Source organism: Talpa occidentalis, unplaced genomic scaffold, assembly GCF_014898055.3.
Source record: "Talpa occidentalis isolate TD23 unplaced genomic scaffold, MPIMG_talOcc4v2.1 talOcc4.9, whole genome shotgun sequence".
NCBI lineage: Eukaryota > Metazoa > Chordata > Mammalia > Eulipotyphla > Talpidae > Talpa > Talpa occidentalis.
In genome coordinates, this window is record NW_023605305.1 from 92,256,158 (window position 1) to 92,276,933 (window position 20,776).

Sequence of the window (20,776 nt, forward strand, 5' to 3'; positions counted from 1 at the left end):
TTTTATCCTGAAAATGTCTGTAGAGTGACTTTCCTTAGAAACACAGTCAGTAACAAGCGCCAAGTCTCAGGCAGTGTCTTCTAAAGCAGGCGCTGCCATTGCGTTTGTGGGGAGCCAGGATACTCATCCAAGGGTATTTTTTGGATGGGCGCTGTGTTATTCAGTACACACGGGGTGACCTCTGAAAGCTCCAAGTACTTGCATGTGCCATTAATCATGCAGGCATGCTCAGCCATACATCAGAACTTATTGGAGCTCCGGAAAAAGCTAAGCAGCATTTCCCAGAGCCACATAAAACCCAAGCATCTCTAAATCAAGACGCATTGCGGGGCCTCTCTAAAAGGTCCGTTCAGCAGAACTGGAATAGAACTCAGGCTAAATCCTAGTGGTATAGAATCAGTAACATGTGCCAAGGTAAAGACAGAGGCTTGTTTGGGAGGAATGGCAGAGGGAGATGAGACTCAGAGATGGTTAGAGATGCGAGCATTCCATCTACAAGGATTATCGATTTTTGTAGCTTTATTGGTAAAATCAGTCATGCTTTCTGCCTCCTGGGGGTTGCTCTGCTACAATTTGGGAGTGTGTATGTGTGAAAACTCTGCAGGTTAGCAGCTGAGTAACAGTTCCCATTCACCATTCAATTATCCATTTAGCTAAAATGTGACTTAGCAGAAACATACTGCTGTTTTGCATGTTTAAAATGTATCTGAAAGGAGGGATTTTTGTTTCTCTGTAAATGAGAGGATTTCGAAAGGGAGCTCTTGCCTTCCTAAGGGCATGCTCATTATGCAAAACTGAAGAATAGCACCTAACAATAGCATAGGCCAGATTGCTGTAATTCTGATTCCCATTCTTTACTCTTTCAGAAAATAAAAGTCTTTTACTCTTCATGGCTTGCCATACATAAATGCACCTCCTAATAGAGAGGATTGCAAAATTTGCAGATAAAGAACCTGTAATGACCTCCCACAAATCCCGGATCACTTGAAAACTGTGTCAAGAAAGGGACTAGAACACTAATACACAAAGCAGAATATATTCACGATGACTCAGGGTTATCGGGGTCACCATGATGGGAAGGGGTGAATGAGAGCAGGCTCTGGGTTCACCAATAAGGGCTGGGGGTGGGAGGCAGTGTGCCAGCCAGAGGAAAGAAAAGGTGAAGAAGCAAAGGAGAGATTGAAATGTTTGTATTGTTTCTCTCCAAAGCAGAAAGTAACATAAAACAAGACAAAATACTGTATTGTATGAGGTCATTTGATACTCAGGATCTTTAGAACAAGTCCTGAGAGGATTTGGAGGGACTGATTGGCAAGGAAGCCTTGACAGACTGATCAATATAAATGTGTATGTGTTTAAATAGATGGTGGATGGATGGATGGATGGATGGATGGATGGATGGATGGATGGATGGATGGATGGATGGATGGACAGATAAACTTATTTAGTATAGCGTGTCACAATTCGGTGATTGAGCTGACCTACAGGGGTAAACAGAATATAAATGCATTAAAAGTTCAAAAATACCTATGCGGTGTTTGGGGGTGCTCCAAGGAAGCCTGATTGCCAGAAAGGACTAGATGAATCTGGCAGAATAAATGTAGTCTTGTGGGCTGAAGTCATTACATTAAGAAAGCCAGAGAGTTCATTTGCTGGAGCTGTTCTGTGTTAGATTGTCAACTCTGACCCTGGGGTCAGTGTCCGGGCGACCCTGTGGTCCTCTGCCTTTGCTCTACCCATGGCCTCCTTTCTCTTCCCCTCCTTGTGTCATCTTTAATATGGGAAAGCAACTTGGCGAGGAAGGCAGAATTGCTGCAAATTCCAGCCTCTTCAACCTCGCTTGTTCGCCGATTCCCAGCTGAGTGGTTTAATTTGTGTCAACTGGAACACTATTTCATGGACACTTTATTTTATTCTCTGCCCTTGTATCCCTAAAGCCTTTTCTCTGGGATGGATGTGTAGGGAACCCTAAACGCACATAGAATGAGCTCTGCCAGAGGGAGTCACGGTAGCAGGGTGACCCTGTGTCCTGCCCAAGCCACCACCATGGTTTACCAAGATTGCCCGTGTGGTCACTTCCTGGCCAGCCTCCTGGATTCCACCCTGCTCCATCCACAGCCTGCTCTCCCAACACAAAGGGACCCTTTAAAAACTCATCCTGTCAGACCTCTCCATTGCTTAAACTCCCCAATGGCTGCTTTCCATTGGGAATAAAACCCACATCCTGAGAGTGGACAGCGATGTCCGATGCCATCTGTCCTGGCATTGATGCCTCCCGCATCACCCTGAACCACCATTCTCCCCTCATTCACCCCTTATTCCCTCTGCTCCAGCCACACAGCCGCTTCGCTTCCCCTCCCATACCCCAAGTGTACCTGCAGTTCCTCCACTGGACTGCCGTCCCTGGGGTCGCAGGACTTGCTTCCTGCCCTCCTGTAGGATTTTCACTCTAGAATCAATGAGGACCTCTCTGACCACCCCTTATCCATCAGCCCCCATACTACACCGTACCCCCTGCTCATTTAGTTTCCCTCTAAGCAGTTATCACCATCTGACGTGCTCTGTGCATTTCTTGTTTGTTAATTGAATGCCCAAGGCTTTATCCCTTTTGTTTGCCACTGTGTGTCCATGACTAGGAGTACCTGGCGTTTGGGGTGCCTGGTATTTACTGAGTAAATAAAGAATCTCATGGGTCCACCCCCAAGGGTGACATGCTGTAATAACCCAGTAGGTATCTGATAATGGGTTGATGATCTCCCTTAGAGGTCTCATCACTGACTCCCACATACTAGACTCTTCAAGGGTGAGGGGTAGGATGGGAAACCGAGGGCCACACTTGGCCTGGAGACCATGAAACACTGAGGCAGGACAGCACAAGGGGTTTCTCCTGGCAAGATTGTCGCAACTCTCTGTCTGCTTCTCAGCTTCAGAAACTCCATCTTTGTCATGTTAGTGGGGTCAGCCCAGCCCTAAGCCAATGGCCTCACTCTACCCAAATTCACATCAAAACCTGAAGTGGCCATTCATTCATCCACAGGGAAAAAGCCCCACACCTCCGGCTTGCTGTATTCTCTCCCTGAAGAGAAATCTAGGTGAGATGATGTGAAGGTCAGAGGTTGCCTGGGGACCAAACAAGGAGTTTGGTACCTAAACAAGGAGTCTGAAATTCCCAGGCCCTCTCTCCCTATAGAATCCTCCCTGACTGGAGGAGAGCAAAGTGTGTGAGCTCACAGGTGGACCCACCTGGGTTCAAAAACCAAGTTTTGAACCCCAAGTGGGCTACCACTTTCAGTGATTAATTAGGTTAATTAACCTTTTGGAGCTTCAGGCTTTTCAACCACAAGTGATTACAATATGTACCTCACATGGTCGTAGAAATAGCTCAATGCTGTAATAAGGGTTTGAAGTGCTAAGCACCTAGTACAAACTCAACAATGACAGGTGGAGTTACGTTACCCCACTCCGTGGAGCAGGACACACTTCTGACTCTCCTGCTTCATGCATCCCTTTTCCACTCGCCTCTGTGACCGTACTTGTCTGAGCAGATTGAGCTGTCTAAACCCTGGAATCTTTCACAATTTCATCTCACACTCCTCCTGGATGTTAAGGGGCGTAGATAAGATGTCACATCCATTAGGTGCCGATCTTACTCGGGTAACCCTCAGGAAATCCCCTCCTCTTTCTCATTTCCATGTCAGTCTTTGGAGAGCACCCTTCGAAGGTCTGTGCCAGGCTGGCTCTGCTGATCCCATCTTAAATAACAGTGTTATTTCCTCCTCATCGCCAGCTCAAGCACAAATCAAAGGTTCTCTAAGCCACGCGGGCCTTTCTGCTACCATCTGCAGTTCCTTTGAACAATACCATGGCTCACATTAGCTGTCAGTTCTGGAATCCTTGCTGTGTGCATGTATGCACCGTTTACATGCCGTGCGGATTGAGTACTTTCACACAGGTTTACACTCATGCTAAGCATGGGATATATGTTCTTTTTTTTAAAGCTCAGCCACCCTCTGAGATATAGGTACTGCTATTGCCCTGGCTTTACACATTAAAAAAAACTAAGATATAAAGAATTGATCATTTTGGCCCAGGAACTTGCAACTCCAGGGTACACCCCTCAGCCTGGATTTAGAGCCAGTGACTTCACCCTTTACTTACTTTCAGCTGGTTACTGAGCTGCCCTGGCACTTGGGCCCCAAAAGGGAATGGGTCATGTTAGAGGGTTCAACGTGCTCCACCCAGTGAGTTGGTAGAAGAGGCTGTGCCCCCTGCCTTGGCTCATGTGATCACCTCTATCCCTGCCTTCTGCCTATCCCTGTGGTGGTAGATAAAGAGCCTCATCCTCACTCCCTGTCTTGGGTGGAACCCACTGATCCCAGGCTGCCTGGGGCTGAGGTGTCTCCTGGGACTCAGGCCTTTCATTACTAAAACCTAGACAGCCCTCATTCCCATGGGGACAGTTGGTCACCCTAGTTGAGAGCCGACTCTGGAACAATCCACCTGCTATCAAATCCTGTCTCCACTGCTCATCAACTTGCAATGCTGACCAAGTTACTTAACCTCTCTGTGCTTCTGTTCCTCACCTCTAGGGTGGGATAAGAGCCGACCCATACCAGAGGGTTGTTGTGATGATTAAATGGATGAATGCAGACAAGGCACCTGAAAGGCTGCCAGGCCCACCACAGTGTCCACACGAGGCTTTGCTCTTCCTGTTGTTGTTATGTTAAAAGCTGCCTCAAATCCAACATGAAAGCACTGGGGCAGATTCTTAACCTAACTAGTCCTGTTAACATCTGGAACAAACAAACATTTAGTGATTCCCTTACGTTTCCTAAAATTCGTGCTGCCAAAGCAACAACAACAAAAATGACAATTTATCATTGGCCTGATTTTGTGCTAGTTAAAAGAGAGCCATCAGCCCTGCAGTAAGTAACAAGTGCATGCCCACAGGCTGCCTAGGTGTTATTTGTATTTTTATGACCCTCCTGTGGCTCCAAGGATGCTCAGTGGGTGTAGAAATTGGATGGTTAAAAATAACAAATAAGAAATCAAAGTCGTGCTTTTGTCCCTATTTCCATACTGGCGAGGCACCACATTCATTATTTGCTGGACAGCTGTGGGAATAAAGCAACACAAGGTACAGCAACTTGATTATCCTCCAAGAACCAAATTAAACCATTGGGCTTTCTTCTTGTCATCTCTGCCTTTGTATAACTCTTGTCACCCTCTTAATCTACCAACATGCCCCTCCTCCCCCTCATTTGGTGCCCCTGTCTCTCTCTCTCAGCCAGAAGGTGTCAGCTTCTTACAGGTTGAAAGGCACAGTCCTGTGCCAGTCTCACCCCAGCCACTGTCACAGGTGTGGTCTTGGACCCTGTGCTGCTACCCGCTGTTTCTCCATCCAGGGACTTGGGGTGTGACCTGCAAGGATCTTTTGCTTTTATCTGGCTGCTGAATCAAGGGCACAGTGAAGCAGCAGAAACACCACAAGGTTTATACTTTCATTAAGCAGACATCTGTAATGCTAGGCATGGGGGGTGCTTGCTGGGCAAACTGCCCTACACACCTGGACCAGAAGCTCGGCCCTTGGGAGGCTGAGAGGGCCCTGGGCATCAAAGCAGTGGTTCTCAACCTCAGTAACACAGAGGAATTCACTGGAGGCTCAGAATATAAAAACAAAAATGCTGATGCCCAGGTCTTGTCCTCAGAGATTCTGGTTTAAGTGGGTGCAGCTTCATCTCAAGATTTTTGAAGGCTTCCAGGTGATTCTGATGTGAAACCAATTTGAACCCATTGCTCTAAGTGCAGGGTTAGTTAGAATTACAGTGAGTGCTGTGGAAGGAGAAGCAAGCAGTGCTGGGAAGTCAAGTAAAGGAGAGGAACCCTGAGGTAGAAGCCAGAGTGAGTGCAGAGGGCCTGCATTAGGCAAAGCACAGCACAAGCCCCCTGGGAAAATCCAGAACATGTTAGAACAAAGCAGGACCTTGTGACTGAAGCACAGAGAACAGCCTGAATTGACCTGAGATGAGAAAGGAGAAATGACAGGACTAGATAATGCAGGGACTTTGGGGTGCTTTTAAGGGGCTTGGGATCTTAAAACAGATATCAGACTGTCTTCCTTGCAGGGCTTGTTAAAATGCAGAGCACCAGGCCCCACCTTCAGAAGTTGTGATTCAGTGGGTCCATGGCAGGCCCCAAGATTGTGCATTTCTAATAAGTTCCCTGTGGTGATGAGTACCCAGGAGCACACTTTGGAAAGTTCTAACCTGTGGGTTCCCCAGTCCCCTTCATTCTCTGGATATTGTCTTGGCGCCCACAATTCCTGCTGGTCAAGCTAAAATGCAGAGTCAGAGTCCGGCAGGAGGTCTCTCACCAGAACAAAAGTCTTGGTATGAGGAACATACTGAAAAAACCAGCATCTGCTGAAATCAGCAGGCAGACATTATGGCCAGATTAGCATAACCAGCTAGGCCACCTTGGCAAAGTTAAGTGTAAACAGGAACCAGAAATAGGAGGTTTTGATCAGCAGCAATAATGGAGCCCCCCCCCCCAGCAGCCCCTATTTACTCCCCCCAGCTTGTGCCAGACATTTATGTATCCCCAATCCACATCCCCACCACATGTGTTCTTCCACACATCCCTCCAGGTACCTGCCCATCTTCCCTAAATCTGACCCCCAATAAATGTGAGATGACCCAGGAAATAGTACCACACTTGCTTAGGTGTAAGCTCCTCTAGGGGTGTGTGTGTGTCTGTCTGTGTCTCTCTCTCCTTGAACTTTGAGCAGCCCTGTCCTGCGCAGCTCCCAACACTGCCACCCTATGAATCTGTTATAGGACAGGGAGAGGGGCAGCCCAAACCCCGCAAACCTGCCTATTCTAAATGGGTTCTGCCATCCGCCGCATCAACACAAAACATAGGAGACTTTAATGGGAAGGAACTTTAATAAAACTAGGAAACAATACAGGTAAGGCAAAGAGTCTAGTTTCTAAATGAAGCACCCAAAGTTACCCGTCCCCTCGTGGGTAAAAGTCCATCCAAATGGGATTGGCCCAGAGCAAGGCCCCAAAGCCTGCCACAAGTCTAAAGCATCTTCCAGTGGGGACCCACAGAAAAGGGTCAGAAACAACCAGACAAGCCCGGAAGGAAAAGAGCAAAATTAAAATCAAGATAAAAGCTGCCATTGTCACCTCCCCATGGGTCTCACCCACATCTGTGTCACCCAGTCCACGACCAAAAGACAAGTGCAGTTTCTTCACGTGTCTCTAGGCTCCATGCGCCTCTTCCAGGTCTCCTGGCTCCATCCTGCTTCCTTCCTCAGTCTCTTCTTCTGCTTCTCCTCTTCCTGCTCAGCTCCACCCTCCCTTGGGTGGGGCAGGGAACCTCCCCCTTTCCTGGGGACCACCTTGTTACAAAACGACACTACGCTGATCTCAAACTGATGTCATTTTTGGAGTTGAGGGATTTGGAGAATGGGATTCTTGGGTTCAGTCTGGGAAAGGTTTCACCAGAGATGCCCTGTCCGTAGCACACGGTGAATTTCCCAGATGAGTTTCTCCCCGAGACAGACACGTTAGTTATATTTAAAAGTGCGGGTTTATTAGGAAAAGAGAAGAATAAAGGACACTTGCATTAGACACAAATGGGCAGAGAGGGCTGCCCGGAAAGGGACAGTTTACTGAGAGAGGCCTGCATGGTTGCAGGCGGGCGGCCTTGAGGAGAGCTGCCTCTGCTCAGGGAGGTCAATGAAGAGAAGCCCCGGCAGGTACAGGTCATGCGCAGGCAGAAAGCTGCTGCCCTGCAGAGGGACAGAGTTGTTGAAAAGAAGCACCTGCATAATCACAGGTGGGCAGAGAGACTGATGCCTCAGCCAGCGCAGAGATTGCACTGATATAGTCTTCTCTTTGGGAGGGGCTCACTCCTTCCTGGAGTGGTTTGTTGTTGACTTTGAATAAACTATGTAGATTTGAAAGGGGCCAGATTTCTGCAATGGTCCTCAATCTCCATATCTTTACCTCTGGTCTGTGCTCAGACACCCCACAACTCCCACCCCACAGCAGTCTGATACCTGCTTGGGTCATGTGCTTTGTGATCCAGGCTTTGGGGCCTAAGGATCTTAGTTCCTATAGTTGGGTCAGTGGCTGTGTTAATCCCTTCTAGCCCCACCTTCAGCTCTTGGCATTGTGTGTGCCAGATTTCTGGTCTTCTGGCACCTCCTTTCCAGTTTTTCTGTCGTTACCCTCCATCAATACCACAGGGGAAGCCCAAGGCTGGTGCCTCTGCAGCAGGGTGTGCTGCTTTGGGACAGGGCCCATATCTGCTGTCACTCACACCCAACATTTGCCATTGGTGAGGAAACATGGAATAAAGCAGGGTGAGAAAGCAGGGCCCTCCCTCCCCCTGGGAAGCATAGGCCTGGGTCCAGCCCAGTGCTACAGACTGATGATGAGGACTCTGGCTTCACTAGGTGATGGATGTGGATTTCCTGCCCAGGAGGAGCTATTGCCAGTTCCTGCTGCCTAAACTCTGCCCCCACCCATGATCTTCTACATTGAGAATGTATTTATAAGAGCTTGGGGCATAAAAGGAGAAAAGATGCCTTCCTTTCCCCTTTTTCTCAAATGTGGATTTCTCTTAAGTTAACCACTTTTTCTGAGGCCAAGCTAAGCCTGCTGCTTGCCTTTTCCCAGGCAGATAGAAACGATGCTGATGAGTGAGAATCCAGGTGCATCCTGGAAACACACAGCCTAGACAGCTGCGTCCAAATTTATATCACCTCATGGAAGCTCTGCTGCTAATGTGGCTGCCAGGGTGGGGGATGTGATTTCTGCCTTATGAGCAGAAGATGAGCAGTCGACCATGGAGAGGCTTACTGGCCTCCCCAATGCTCCCACCCCAGCGCCCCCATACTCACTCCTACACAAACCCTCCCAGACATACAAACGCTGTTGAAACAGAGAGAAACATCTGGATTTCCCATGTCTTTCCCATGTCTTCCCTAACAAAGCCGGGCATCCGCTGCCATGCAGGTTCATGCCTGAGCATCCCTGCCAGTGTGTGCCTGGAAACAGTCCCTGCACCTCCCCTCCCCCTCCCGCAGGTGAGCCAGAGGGACAGCCCTGCTGTTTTCTGGGGACCAGAATGCTTCTTTGGCAACCAGTCTTCTAAAATTAGATGGAGGTTTTCCCCAGAGTGTCTCAAAGCACCAGATTGATTTTCAGAGCATTTGCCACTGCTGTTTAGTATAAATGGCCGCTGAACCCCTGGTGATCCCCGTCCCCACCTCCTCAATGTTTCAACTCTAAAGAGCTATGGGATGCAGTGGCCAACTCCATTACATATTTCCTAGTGTGTGTCAGCTCCATGCCAACAATGCACGGCTCTCAGAAAACGGGGGTCTTTCAAACAGCTGGGGAAAGGGGCTCCCTAATTAACACGTAGGAGTACAGTTCTGCCTAAGAGAACAAGCCACCACTCTTCCCCCTTCTTCAGCTCTCCTGCCCCTCAGAATGACCTTAGTTTCCATGGCTTTTCTGTTCACTCAGCCAGACCAACATGGTGTTGCTGAATTAGTGGGTGGCGTTCTTAGCGAGAGTGAGGATTTCCTAGAGGTAATACAGTCACATACTGAAGACCCCCAAGAAAATACCATTTTTTAATTTGAAATTGGGTAATCTGAAATAGCTCTCTCTTTTCCTGCTCTGGAGACAAGGCAGAGAGAAACAGCCTGCTCTTCAAACTTTTCCCCAAAGAAGAAATAATTACAGTATTTCTAGTAGCAACAACCATTCAATATATCAGTGCCACCAACAAGTGTTCCTGTGTATTGAGCAGTTACCTTGTGCCAAGCTCTATGCCAAAATGTTTGCCTCTGTGGTTTATTTAACCCTCTGGCATCTCTTTAGATTATTATCATCATCCCCGTTCAGTTATTCATTCAGCAAACTTAGTCTGTTATGTGCCAGCCATTTTTCTAGACACTGAGGATATCTCAATGAACAAAAGAGATAAAAATCCCAGCCTTTGTGTAGGTTGCATTCTGTTGGGAAGGCCAATAAATAAGATTGATTACTAAGATATAGAGTCTTTCAAACAGGGAGGGGTGAGAGGCAAATCACCCTACCCAGGGTCATACAGACAAGCAAGAGACAGAGTGAGGTTTGAACCCCAGGACTCTCTGATGCCAAACCAGGTTCCAGTCTTGGTTTTAATTCAGAAAAGACTTCCATGAAGGTCTAATCCAGCGTGCAGTAGCTCACCATGTGATCTCTTGTGCAAAGCAGGGACATCTCTCTTTTGCTTCGCTTAGCTGTCTGCATTTACATGCAGTTTTCACTTTACATGTGTTTTCACTTGCTTTTCCATGGGGGTAGGGCGATGCCCTCTCTGCTTTTCTAAGATGGGCTTGACGTTGAGTATTAAAATCCTATTTCTCTTCCCATACCCTGTATACAATATTAGCCGCTTATTTCTACCTCTAAATTGCCGCACATGGTGGAACGTTTCTTGATGTTCTTTTAGAAAAGCCTTTTATGGTAATTATAGCTTTCTTCAAGTGCATTTATGCTCCCTTTTTACTGTGCTGTAGACGTTATTTTGCTCGTGCCTAATTTTTGTTAAGGCAGAAAGCCTGCCTACCTGGTAACTGTGTTGACAGATTTTATGTGCATATGTGTGTGTGGCTGGAATCCTATGTGTAGAAAAGTCTTGGAAATTATTCCATTTCCACTCTGCCAGAGGCATTGGAGATGCCTATTTCAGTCATAAGTTGTTCATTCATCCAATGCACTATCTGTTGAGTACTCACAATCCAGGAACAAACAAGATAGATATGGCCCCTTCCTTGACATTTTCTTCATAACAGGAATGCCTGGGGCAGCTGTTCAGTTGTACACTGCACAATTCCAGGGGCACCATTCAAATTGCAGTTAATGACAGTGTACACCTTTGTGACAACAGTTTTCCAGCAGGTAAAATATCTTAAGGAAGGGCTACTATATGGACAAGCAAGCATCAAGAAAGTGGCAGACAGTTGTCATAGGATGTGTTGGAGAAAGGGGTAGAATGGGGTTGGGTAGATTAGGATAGCAAACTGTAGGGTGGGTGGGATAGGGTAGAGTTGAGCTGGGCAGGGCAGGGCGGGGTAGGATAGGACAGGGTAGGGTAAAGTAGAGCGGAACTGGGTAGGATAGAATGGCAGAGTAAGATGGGGGAGGGCAGGGTAGGATAAGGTTGGGTAGGGTAATGTAGGATTGGGTAGAGTAGATTTTGGTAGGATACAAAAGCATGAAGTTGGGTAGAATGCGCTAGAGTAGGGTAGGTTAGGATTGGGTCGGGTAGGATAGCATAGGTCAGGGTAGGATAGGATAGGCCAAACATACCGTGACAGATACAGCTAGCCCAGATTTGGGAGTTTGGGAAACACTTCCTGGAGATGATATCTGAGTGAAGATCTGAAGGCCGGGTTGAAGTCAGGCAGGTGAGGAAAGGGAAAAGATAAGTCTGAATGATGTCTATCTGACCCAAACCTACAGGGACTTGAGATAGGCTGATGTGGTGAGAATCAGGTGAAGGACTTCCAACATTATCATGGGGTGCATGAGAAGCTATGAAGTGCCCAGAACAGAGAGGAATGGGTAATCGTATAACATTGGAGGCAGGGAGACCAGTTAGGAGGCTTTGACAGAGTCCAGATCAAAGACAAGGATGGGTTGGGTTAAGGTAGTGGCAGCAGTGAGGGAATGGGAGGGCTGGGAGGTGGAGGAGAGAGGAGAGATTGTTTAGAAGACAGGACAAGTAGGACTTAATCGCATTTGAAAAGAAAGTTTGGCAAGACTTGTTTATGGATTAGATGTAAGAACTGAGGGAGGCAGCGAGGGGGAGGGTAGTTAAGGAAAACCCTGAGGCTTCATTCTTGGACAGTGGGCTGCATGGCAGTGCCACCATCAATCAAGGGATCTGAGTTCAGAGGGAAGACAGATAAAGAGACTGAATTCTGTTGTGTCTGAGATGCTTGTGCCTTGAAGGTGGAAATGTTGAGATGAAATTTGGAGTCTACAGCAAGAGCTCAGAGGACTGGAGCTGAAGATTGAGGGGTTGCCTGCATAGAAGGGTGGGTTTGGGCATTAATTTTTTTAAAGATTTATTTATTTATTTGTTTGTTTGTTTATATAAGAGCCAGGGTACAGGCCAGATGTGCGGGAGGGTAAGAGGATTCACCAGAGACAGAGCGGGGAGCAGAACAGGCAGACTGATGAAATACATTGCTGAGGGGAGCAGCAGACTCGGGAGAGGTCTGCCACGCTATGTGGGACCCTTGCTGGCCAGCCAGGATCGAACTGGCACTGCAGAGGCTGTGGACAGCTTCACAGCGCTGCATTCCACCACCTGCGCCACTAGGGAGGCCCTGGGCATTAATATTTTTAATACCAAATTTCAACCTCAGCTCACTAGAGATTGGAAATGTGATAGAACCAACCCAAGGTCCCACTGATGCCTTGAAAATTTCTCCCTGGAAAGAGGACTTTTGATTTTTGAGGCGGCTCCTCAAAGAGACTGTAGATCAGCGCCAGGGTGCAATAATCTAACATCTCCTGACTTTTCCCCATATATCCTAACATCGACGACATTTCTGACACTGGCCCAAGCTCCAGTGGGCCAAGTCTCAGTTCTCATGAAGCTTTGGGTCTAGGGTGGGATTTCTCAGATTCAGCACTATTGACATTTGGGGTGCTATCATTCTGTGCATTGTAGGAAGCAGAGCAGCATCCCGGATCTCTCCCCACTAGAGGTCAGTATCTTCCTCCCCAAGTAGTGATCATCCAGCCAGTACCCAGATGTTGCCAGATGTCCTGGAGGGGGAGGGAAAGAAAGGACAAAAAAAATGCCTCAATTGAGACTCAATGGTCTCGGGTCCTGGCTGGACCTGCGGTCTCCACACAGCTCTACCTCCAGCTGCACAAAGACCCAACATACACATGAGCTTTCTGTATTGATGCTCTTAGAGGTAGGCACGCCAGGAAGTCTTTCTGAAACAGGTCTCCATAGAGGAGACCTCTTAGATCCCCAAGGACGAACCCATAAACCCGATCCGACTCCAGTTATAGGATCCTCTCCAGAGAAAAGCCATAGCCGCCACCTGATACCCATTTGCCCTCCAGACTAATTACTTCCCTACGTTTTGTTTTTCCTTAAGCAGAAACTGGCTTTGCACTTTACAAACACAACGAATCACCTCCTCAGAAGGCCACCAGCAGGATGAACTTGTGCTGGGGGGTAGCTTGCGGTTGCCTAGCAACGCCACGCACCTACCAAGGCAGCTTTCTTCCTCTTCAAGCTAAAAGCAAAGTCCTGTCCATTAATTCCCAGCTGCCCCGAAACTTCTCAGAGATTTGCCAGCTTCCTACTGTTCCTGTTTTCATCTTCCTCATATGATGTAGAGAAAACCTGCTACTGTGGTCTGTTTATCTCACTTCAGCTGGTCTGGGGAGGGGGGATGGTGAGGGGTACCCAAAAGGAAAGAGAAAGAAGAGAGGAAAAAAGCCTCCTTCCACCTAGGAGTACATATATTTTGAGTGCATTTTTCTGACTGACATGCTAGTGTTCTTTGCGAATTTAAATTTTATGTAGTGGACAGGGGTTTCCTACACAATGAGGCTTCTGTTGAGTCTTGGGACATGGTTTTAGTCAAACAGGAGGCCTCAAAGTAGCTAAATAACAAAGCACATATTTGCGTGCCATGCCGAGCCTGTGTGGGGAGGCAGTGCGTTTGGTGCAGTCTCTGATCAGTGCTCGAAATCTCTACCGGGAGAAATTGTAAAGCTGGTGGTGGCTGGAGGTTGGAGACACTCTTTTCCTGTGACGTGTCCATGGGCTTCTACCAGGTTCCATTTTGCTCCCACAGAAAACTTTGTGGCATCTCTCTGAGACTGGGCAAGGTTGCACCCCAGAACTCTCTCAGTCTGAGCGGGAGCTGGGGGGATGTCTCAGATTCTCCCAGCCTTGGTCACCTCCTTACTTAGAAAGAGGAACTGGGCTCTGTACAGGAAGGCATAGAGACTGGCAAGTCTTGAATTTGCAAACACTGATGCATATTTTGCATCCCAGATTTAATGCCAAGATGCACAACAAAAGAAAACAGATTCCCTGCTGCAGGTCGTCTCCTTGTTCCCCCTCTCAGCCTCCTTCCAGAGACATCTCCATAATAGGAGTCCCCCTCTATGCTTACCCTGTTCTCCCTGGTCCTCATCCTTGTCCAGACCTTGTGCAGGTAAAGATGGGGGTGGGGGGGGCAGGAGAGCAATGAGGAATGAAACTCCTTAAAGAAATAAATTTCCACTTAATTTCATTCACCCCCTCCACCCCCGCCAAGACCTTTCTTCTTAGAAGGAATTCCTTAAATTCCCATCACTGCCACTTGTGCAAATTAGATTTGTTGGCATTCTCACAGGGGTACTGGGGAGACGAGGAAGATGCCCGTGCAGACCCCTGGAAGGCTGGAGAGGGAAGCGCAGGGAGATTCAGAAGATGTGGGCCGGAGAGGTTTCAAATCAATTAGCCCCATCCTCACACAGCTCTTTGTCCCTCTGCCATGGCCCAGCCTACCCTACACTCTGTGGTTTGAAAAACAGATATGGAAAGAGACAGTGATACAAGGAGTGGCAGAGGCAGAGACACAGGAAAGTTGCATTCTGGGGACAATTAAATCCGTGGTCTTTGGGAGGTATGTTTGAATGAAGCAAGAACACTAACCGAGGCTGCGCAACTCTTAAATTTGCAAGAAAGTCATTGTGCTGCACTCTTCAAAGAGGTGAATTTTATGGTATGTAAATTATGCCTCAATGAAGCTGCTAAGAGAAAGGAAGAAGAAAGCGTATCTAGGAATTCTTGCCAGCAAGTGTGTTCTGTGAGTGTGGCCACGCGCCGCCGGTTCTGTGCTGCTCTCTACATCCTGCCAAGGTGAAGGGCCCTGCTAGGAGGCCTTGTCCATCTTTCTTGGTTGCCTCCCACCCTTTTCTCAGGTTCCTTTTGTTCAAGCACAGTTGTAGCTGCAGTTGTTTTGGATGCAGGAGCAAACAGGGAATTAGGTAGGCGACTGATCTTACACCCCCCAAAATAAAAATAAACCCACAAAATGAGAATGGATCAAATGCCATCCCTTTTGCTGGCAGACTTATACATCCCTCTGTTGTTCCTCTTGTTCACGTGCCCTCAGCACCCCCTCTTCCATAACATTCATCTTACAGTATTCTTAAATCATGCCTTTAAAAAGGTGAGCGATAAGCAGCCAGTGTTTCAAGTGCCCCTTCAACACAGCAGGCCGCCCTGATTTGTGGGGGACACATTCCAAGCCCCCCATGCAACCACAGCCAGTGCCCAACCCCGTGTATACTGTTTGTTCCTGTACATGCACACCTAAGATAAAGTTTAACCTATGAATTAGGCAGCGAGAGATTGACACTGGCCAATAATAAAATTAAACAATTATAATAATGTACTGTTAGTAAAAGTTACATGAATGTGGTCTCACTCTCAAATTAGCTTACTATACCTGTCTTTGAACCACAGTTGACCACAGGTGACTGAAGCCACAGATAAGAAGGAACCACTAGGTTACAAAAGTACGGAAAAAGCCCAGGCAGAACCTTCTAGTTCTTGGTTTTAAGAATTCCATGCTAACCTTACCTAACTGTATCTTTAAAATTTTGCAAGATGTAGGGCTGTTTGCCTCCATTCTGGCTTGATAGAGAATGTTCTGCCTTCTGTAGAAGGCACTCCTAAAAGAAAAGATGTGTTGTTGTTGTTGGCTTTTTTGTTTTGTTTTATTTTTGAGGTAGCATGAATCCTGAGTCACTGGCTGGAAATAACAGCCTAGTTAGTCTCATTGTAAGCTCAGAACTGGGTTAGTTTTCTGGAATATTCCCCACTTTGGTTGCCTCAGACCCCTTCATACAGGTCAGTGTCATTGGGGATCCCCTGCATCTGGGACTCCCACTTTGTCTTGCACTTGCATGTGTCGCCTGCTTCCCCAGCTCTCTGGAAGGCAGGCCCGGGCCCCACTCTGAGGCCGGCCCAGAGGCTGCCCTGCAACCTTGCCCCCCTCTGCATGGCTCCCCTGCGACCCCAGCGCGGCCTCACGTCCCTCCTTCTCATCCTCTCCATTTCTCCAACCAGATGGCTGCCCCGATTTGTGCAGTGGCAACGGGAGATGCACACTGGGTCAGAACAGCTGGCAGTGTGTCTGTCAGACCGGCTGGAGAGGGCCCGGATGCAACGTTGCCATGGAAACCTCCTGTGCTGATAACAAGGATAATGAGGGAGGTGAGCAAGCGTCTTCTAATTCCCAGCCCCTCAAGAGCAGAGCGCGGTATATACTTTTGTCATGAGTTGTTTTTCCTGAAAGATCTCCCTATATTATTGCCAAATGTTGCAACATTTCCTTTGAAGCAAATGCAGCAATGAATGGGTGTCCAAAGGCCAATGGAGGCTCCTAGAGCCTGGGCTGGAGGCCCTGAGGTTTGATGCTGGCTTCCAATTCTCAAGTACACAATGCCATAGAAAGGCAGCTGGGCACCCCCAACTCTGCCTGGGGGTGACCGATCCTGCCAAACCTTTCAGAGCTGGAAATTATAAAAAAAAAAAAAATACAGGGCGATGGTGACAGTGTGAGCTTCCCACTGTGCTGAGACATAATTGGGATGCAGCCCTTCATCCTTTGAGATGTTGTTGACAGATGAGGAAACCGAGTCCTGGAGAGCAGTTAAGTAAGAACAGTAAAATCGGGCCCCAGATCAGCTTTGACTCCAAAGTCCATGTTCTAACCTGTGTCGGTAGACTGCAGCCTTGTGAGCTAGAAGTGGGCATTACATGTTTAATGATTTGGGGGTAAATATCTAAAGACGAATAATATTTTGTGACTATGTGGAATTCAGATGTCAGTGTCCAAGCATAAAGTGTCAGCAGCATGTAGCTGTAGCCTATCTGTGTTTTGTCCGAGGTTGCTTTCGCCTTAAGGTAGATTTGGGTAACTGGACAGAGACTGGGGAGTCAACAGTGTTTAAATATCTACTCTCTGACCCTTTTCCAGAGCGAGTTTTCCTCCCCACCTGTCCTGCATTACCTGATGGTGAACTAAAATTCTTAGGCTGGATGGTGTGCTGGTAGCATTCTTAGGCTAGATGGTGTGGGTTGCCTGACTTAAGAATATCAAGTAATGCTCCCCAAATGTTAGAACAAGTGTGGGATCCTCCTCTACCAAAATTACTAGCAGGTCAGAATTTCTTGGAGTAGATTATTTGATTAACAAATTATTCAATGTGAAAAAAAATGTATGTATATTACCACCACGTGCGGGACACTGTTAGTCCCTGGCCTCAGGGCCCTAAGGGGTCAGTTTCAGGGGTGTCCATAGAGGGGTGCCATCTGTCAGGGTGATGAATGAAAGTATTAGATTCTGTTTTTTATTTTCCATGCACTTAACAGATGTTTTGCAATTGTCATCATCTTACTGCAGTTGTATATGCATGTACTTTGTAAATAAACAGATGTACATACACTGATAGGCATATACTAGCAAAAAAAAAGTTTAAAGACCTGATGTAATTTCCAGAACTTCCATTCATTCATTTACATTCTGGAAACAGAGCCAAAATCGAAGCTACTTTAATTTATTTTTTAACAAAGTAAGGCCTAACTGTACAATACATCTTGTTTTCCAAGAGAGAGTCAAAATCTCACTCCTTTTCCTGGTAAGCGTCACTGTTTTGGCTTCTGGTCCCTGGTGATTTCACCGAGCAAGGCAGCTGCTTGCAGATCAGTTTCTTCCACTTCTAGAAAGGAGCTGCTATCCTGTCCCCCTTTGCTGTTGGGGAGTGACGGAGGTGTCAGCCGCTGAAAGGGGAATACTGCATGAGTTGTGAGGTGGGGGACCTCATCTCCCAAAGGTGTTAATGAGAAATCTACCCCATAAGCATCAATGCCAACAATAAGCCACTTGGGGTTTGGGAAAAGAAAGGACTTTAATGCAGAGTCAGATCAACTAGAGGTAGGATGCCAAGACTCAGCGTTCCCTCTCCTTAAAAGCTGGGACGTGGCCTTATATTTGGGAAGTGGAGCTTGGGAGAACAAAAAAAGTTGAATTCCTTTGGCTGGGGAATGAGCTAGGGGTGCAGCAGTTGAAGTCTGACTGAAGATTGCTGGGTGTATTAGTCAGGGGCATGGAAGAATACAGAGGTGGCTGAAGCCTATTGGTAGTGGGAGGCTCTTGTCCACATATGGACCAGTCGTCACACCCTTCTGATGTATGGATACTTGGAAATGAGGGTTTGACCTGGCTTGCTGCTCTTTTCTAATCTAGCAAAGTGGAATTGCTAGGAAAGAAGAGGTTATTCTTGGCATTGTCATAAAGGTGTCAGATATTACCTGGTTTAAGCTGGCATGTTGGAAAATAAACTTGGTTAGTAGCTCAGCTACAGGTAGAAAGAAATCAGGACTGATGTCAAGATGGATTTCAGCTTTGGGGCACTGCTGCTTTTCCCCCCACATCCCAACTGCTGATCCCAGTTTCCACCAGTGAAAAGGAAATTCCTGAGGGGGAGAAACTGAACCAGAGGCAGTTGGCACCGCTGGTCCCAGCGCCTGAGCACTGCCCAGCAGCACACTGGGGTCCCTCCTGGCAGGCAGAGGCAAAGCTTCAGGAGGCAGGACACAAAAGCAAATGAGGCAATGATTATGCTAAAGACAATAATGGCCTTGTTATGGGAACTATTAAAGCGTACCTCCCAAGGAAGTAATTAACCACCAAGAAAAAAGCCCCTGCACAGTGTTTATAAAAAGAAACTCCCAGTTAATTCAGAGTTGCTTATGTCAGGTGAGAGAGGTAGACACCGACTCTCTCACCTGGCGTAAGCAATTCACAATTAACTGAGTTCTTTTTTTGGAGGAGATTCCTCAGCACAGAGTATCCTTTTTATGGTTAATTACTTCCCTAGGAGGTGTGCTAAGCACTTTGCTGTTTATTGATAAATATTAAAGTGGCTTCTCATCAACTCCACATCCATTTCTGCAGCACACTAATTATATCACCTCTTTGTGTGTTGGGATGGGATGGGGGTCCTGCCCCCGGCTCTGTTTTGCTTTGGGAGTTGCTAGGGAGGTGGGCACTCTAAACCCAGCGGGGGTTCGGAGGAGGCACCCAGGCAGAACATGAATGCAGGCCAGGGCAGCAGCTGCGGTGAGCACATTTATAATAAACCACATGAACCGGGGAATAATGGAGTGCTCTTCCAAAGTAGCCTGGAAGAGGCACATCGTTTCTCCACGTAGGAATGCTCTTCATTTCTTAACAAATAATTTCATTTTAAAGCCATGGGTAGTTTTGATTTTAAACTGAGATCCATATACATGCAAACATGGATGTGGATATTTGAAGCACTCAACATTCTTTTCAACCTGGGTTTTACCATCAGAGGAGCAAGCCCTGGTGCTTGGCAGATACTGTTAGTTCTGAAACCTTAACTCCCAGCAAAACCGGAACTATCTACCCAGAGTTCCTGATTCCATAGGTCTGGGGTTGGCTGCTAGTGTTTGAATGGCTGGTACCTTTCCAGGTGATGCTGATGTAGGTTCTCTTTGAGAATCTTTGAATTATGTGGATGGATTGGCTTCTCCTTTGCATCTAGCATAGTAGTAGCTAAGTGCCTTCCTTGGAAGAATGGAGAACAGTTTCACAGTTTCTTGTATTCTGTGAGGCTGGTGAGAAACCTTATTGGAAAGAGCTGTCTCAGACTGTCCCTCAAGCACACTTTATGGCAACTCACTGCCTTCTCATTCCATCACTTTCAAAGTCTCCTCAAACCCCAGCCCTAAGGTCACGAGGGTAGCCTCAAGAAACAATGGCTGGTTCTGAAGGGACAAGCTTTACCTGCCAGGCCCCATAAAAAGAAGTGGAAATGGTGCCCGCTATCATGCTGGCAAGCCGACTGCCTTTTTAATAGTGAGAGATCTTCACTTGAACTGCTCACCCCAATTTGAAAGAGAAGAGACTCAAAGAAATATTTTTGCTTACAGTAGACAAATACCAGCTCATTAAAGTCTGAGAATACACACAACATGTGCGTCAAGTGACAGGCAGATAATATTTAATTATCACCACCAAGACAGAGGTGTGAGATGTAGTTCATCACAGCCAGGGGTAAGAGAAAGGGTGCAGATTTCCTCTAAAAGCGGGAAACTCGAGGTGGGAAGGCGTTGTTAAACCGTCTGGCCTGGAAAGACAGTTCTGGCTGCTTTCCTGTGCCCCTTGATCCCCAGAACTCAGTCTGGAGCCCAGCCCTCTGTCTGTATAAAGCCCAACTCCCATCCTTTCCAGCCAGCATGGGAGTCTTGGGAGAGCCCTTGGAATCCTATCCGACACCCAGTCCAGTCTCTGGGCCAAGGTCTAGGGGTAGAAGGTGGAGGAGGAGGGCCTTCCGTAGGGACCTGGTCCCAAAATCCCCACTGGGGATTGCACAGTCCTCACTGGGAGCTGTCCTTGGCCCCTCTGCATCTGCTTGTACACAACACTGAATGGCACATGCTTTGCTCCTCTCCTGTCACTTTCTTGGATTCCGAGTGGCTGACACTGTCACCGTGTTATGGTTAGAAGCCTTACTCAGGACTCAGTCTTTGCGCCCCACTTCTAGAAGTCACATTGCTCCTTAAGTCTGTTTTCTTGTCTGCATAAAAGGCATGTTACTACACCTGCCTTAGCCAGGTTTAAGTTTCAGTGAGAAAATGC

The 20,776-nt window shown here is 47.4% G+C and overlaps 1 protein-coding gene across 7 annotated transcripts in view; it reads left to right on the forward strand.

The window, feature by feature from the left end:
• Positions 1 to 20,776, forward strand: part of TENM2 (teneurin transmembrane protein 2) — a 3,493,894-nt gene that overhangs the window by 3,388,026 nt on the left and 85,092 nt on the right. For all 7 annotated transcript variants that reach the window (XM_054691588.1, XM_054691585.1, XM_054691584.1 and 4 more), the window contains one exon: positions 16,174 to 16,320. In XM_054691588.1, the coding sequence (XP_054547563.1) occupies positions 16,174 to 16,320 (147 nt within the window). The remainder of the gene's footprint in view (positions 1 to 16,173; positions 16,321 to 20,776) is intronic.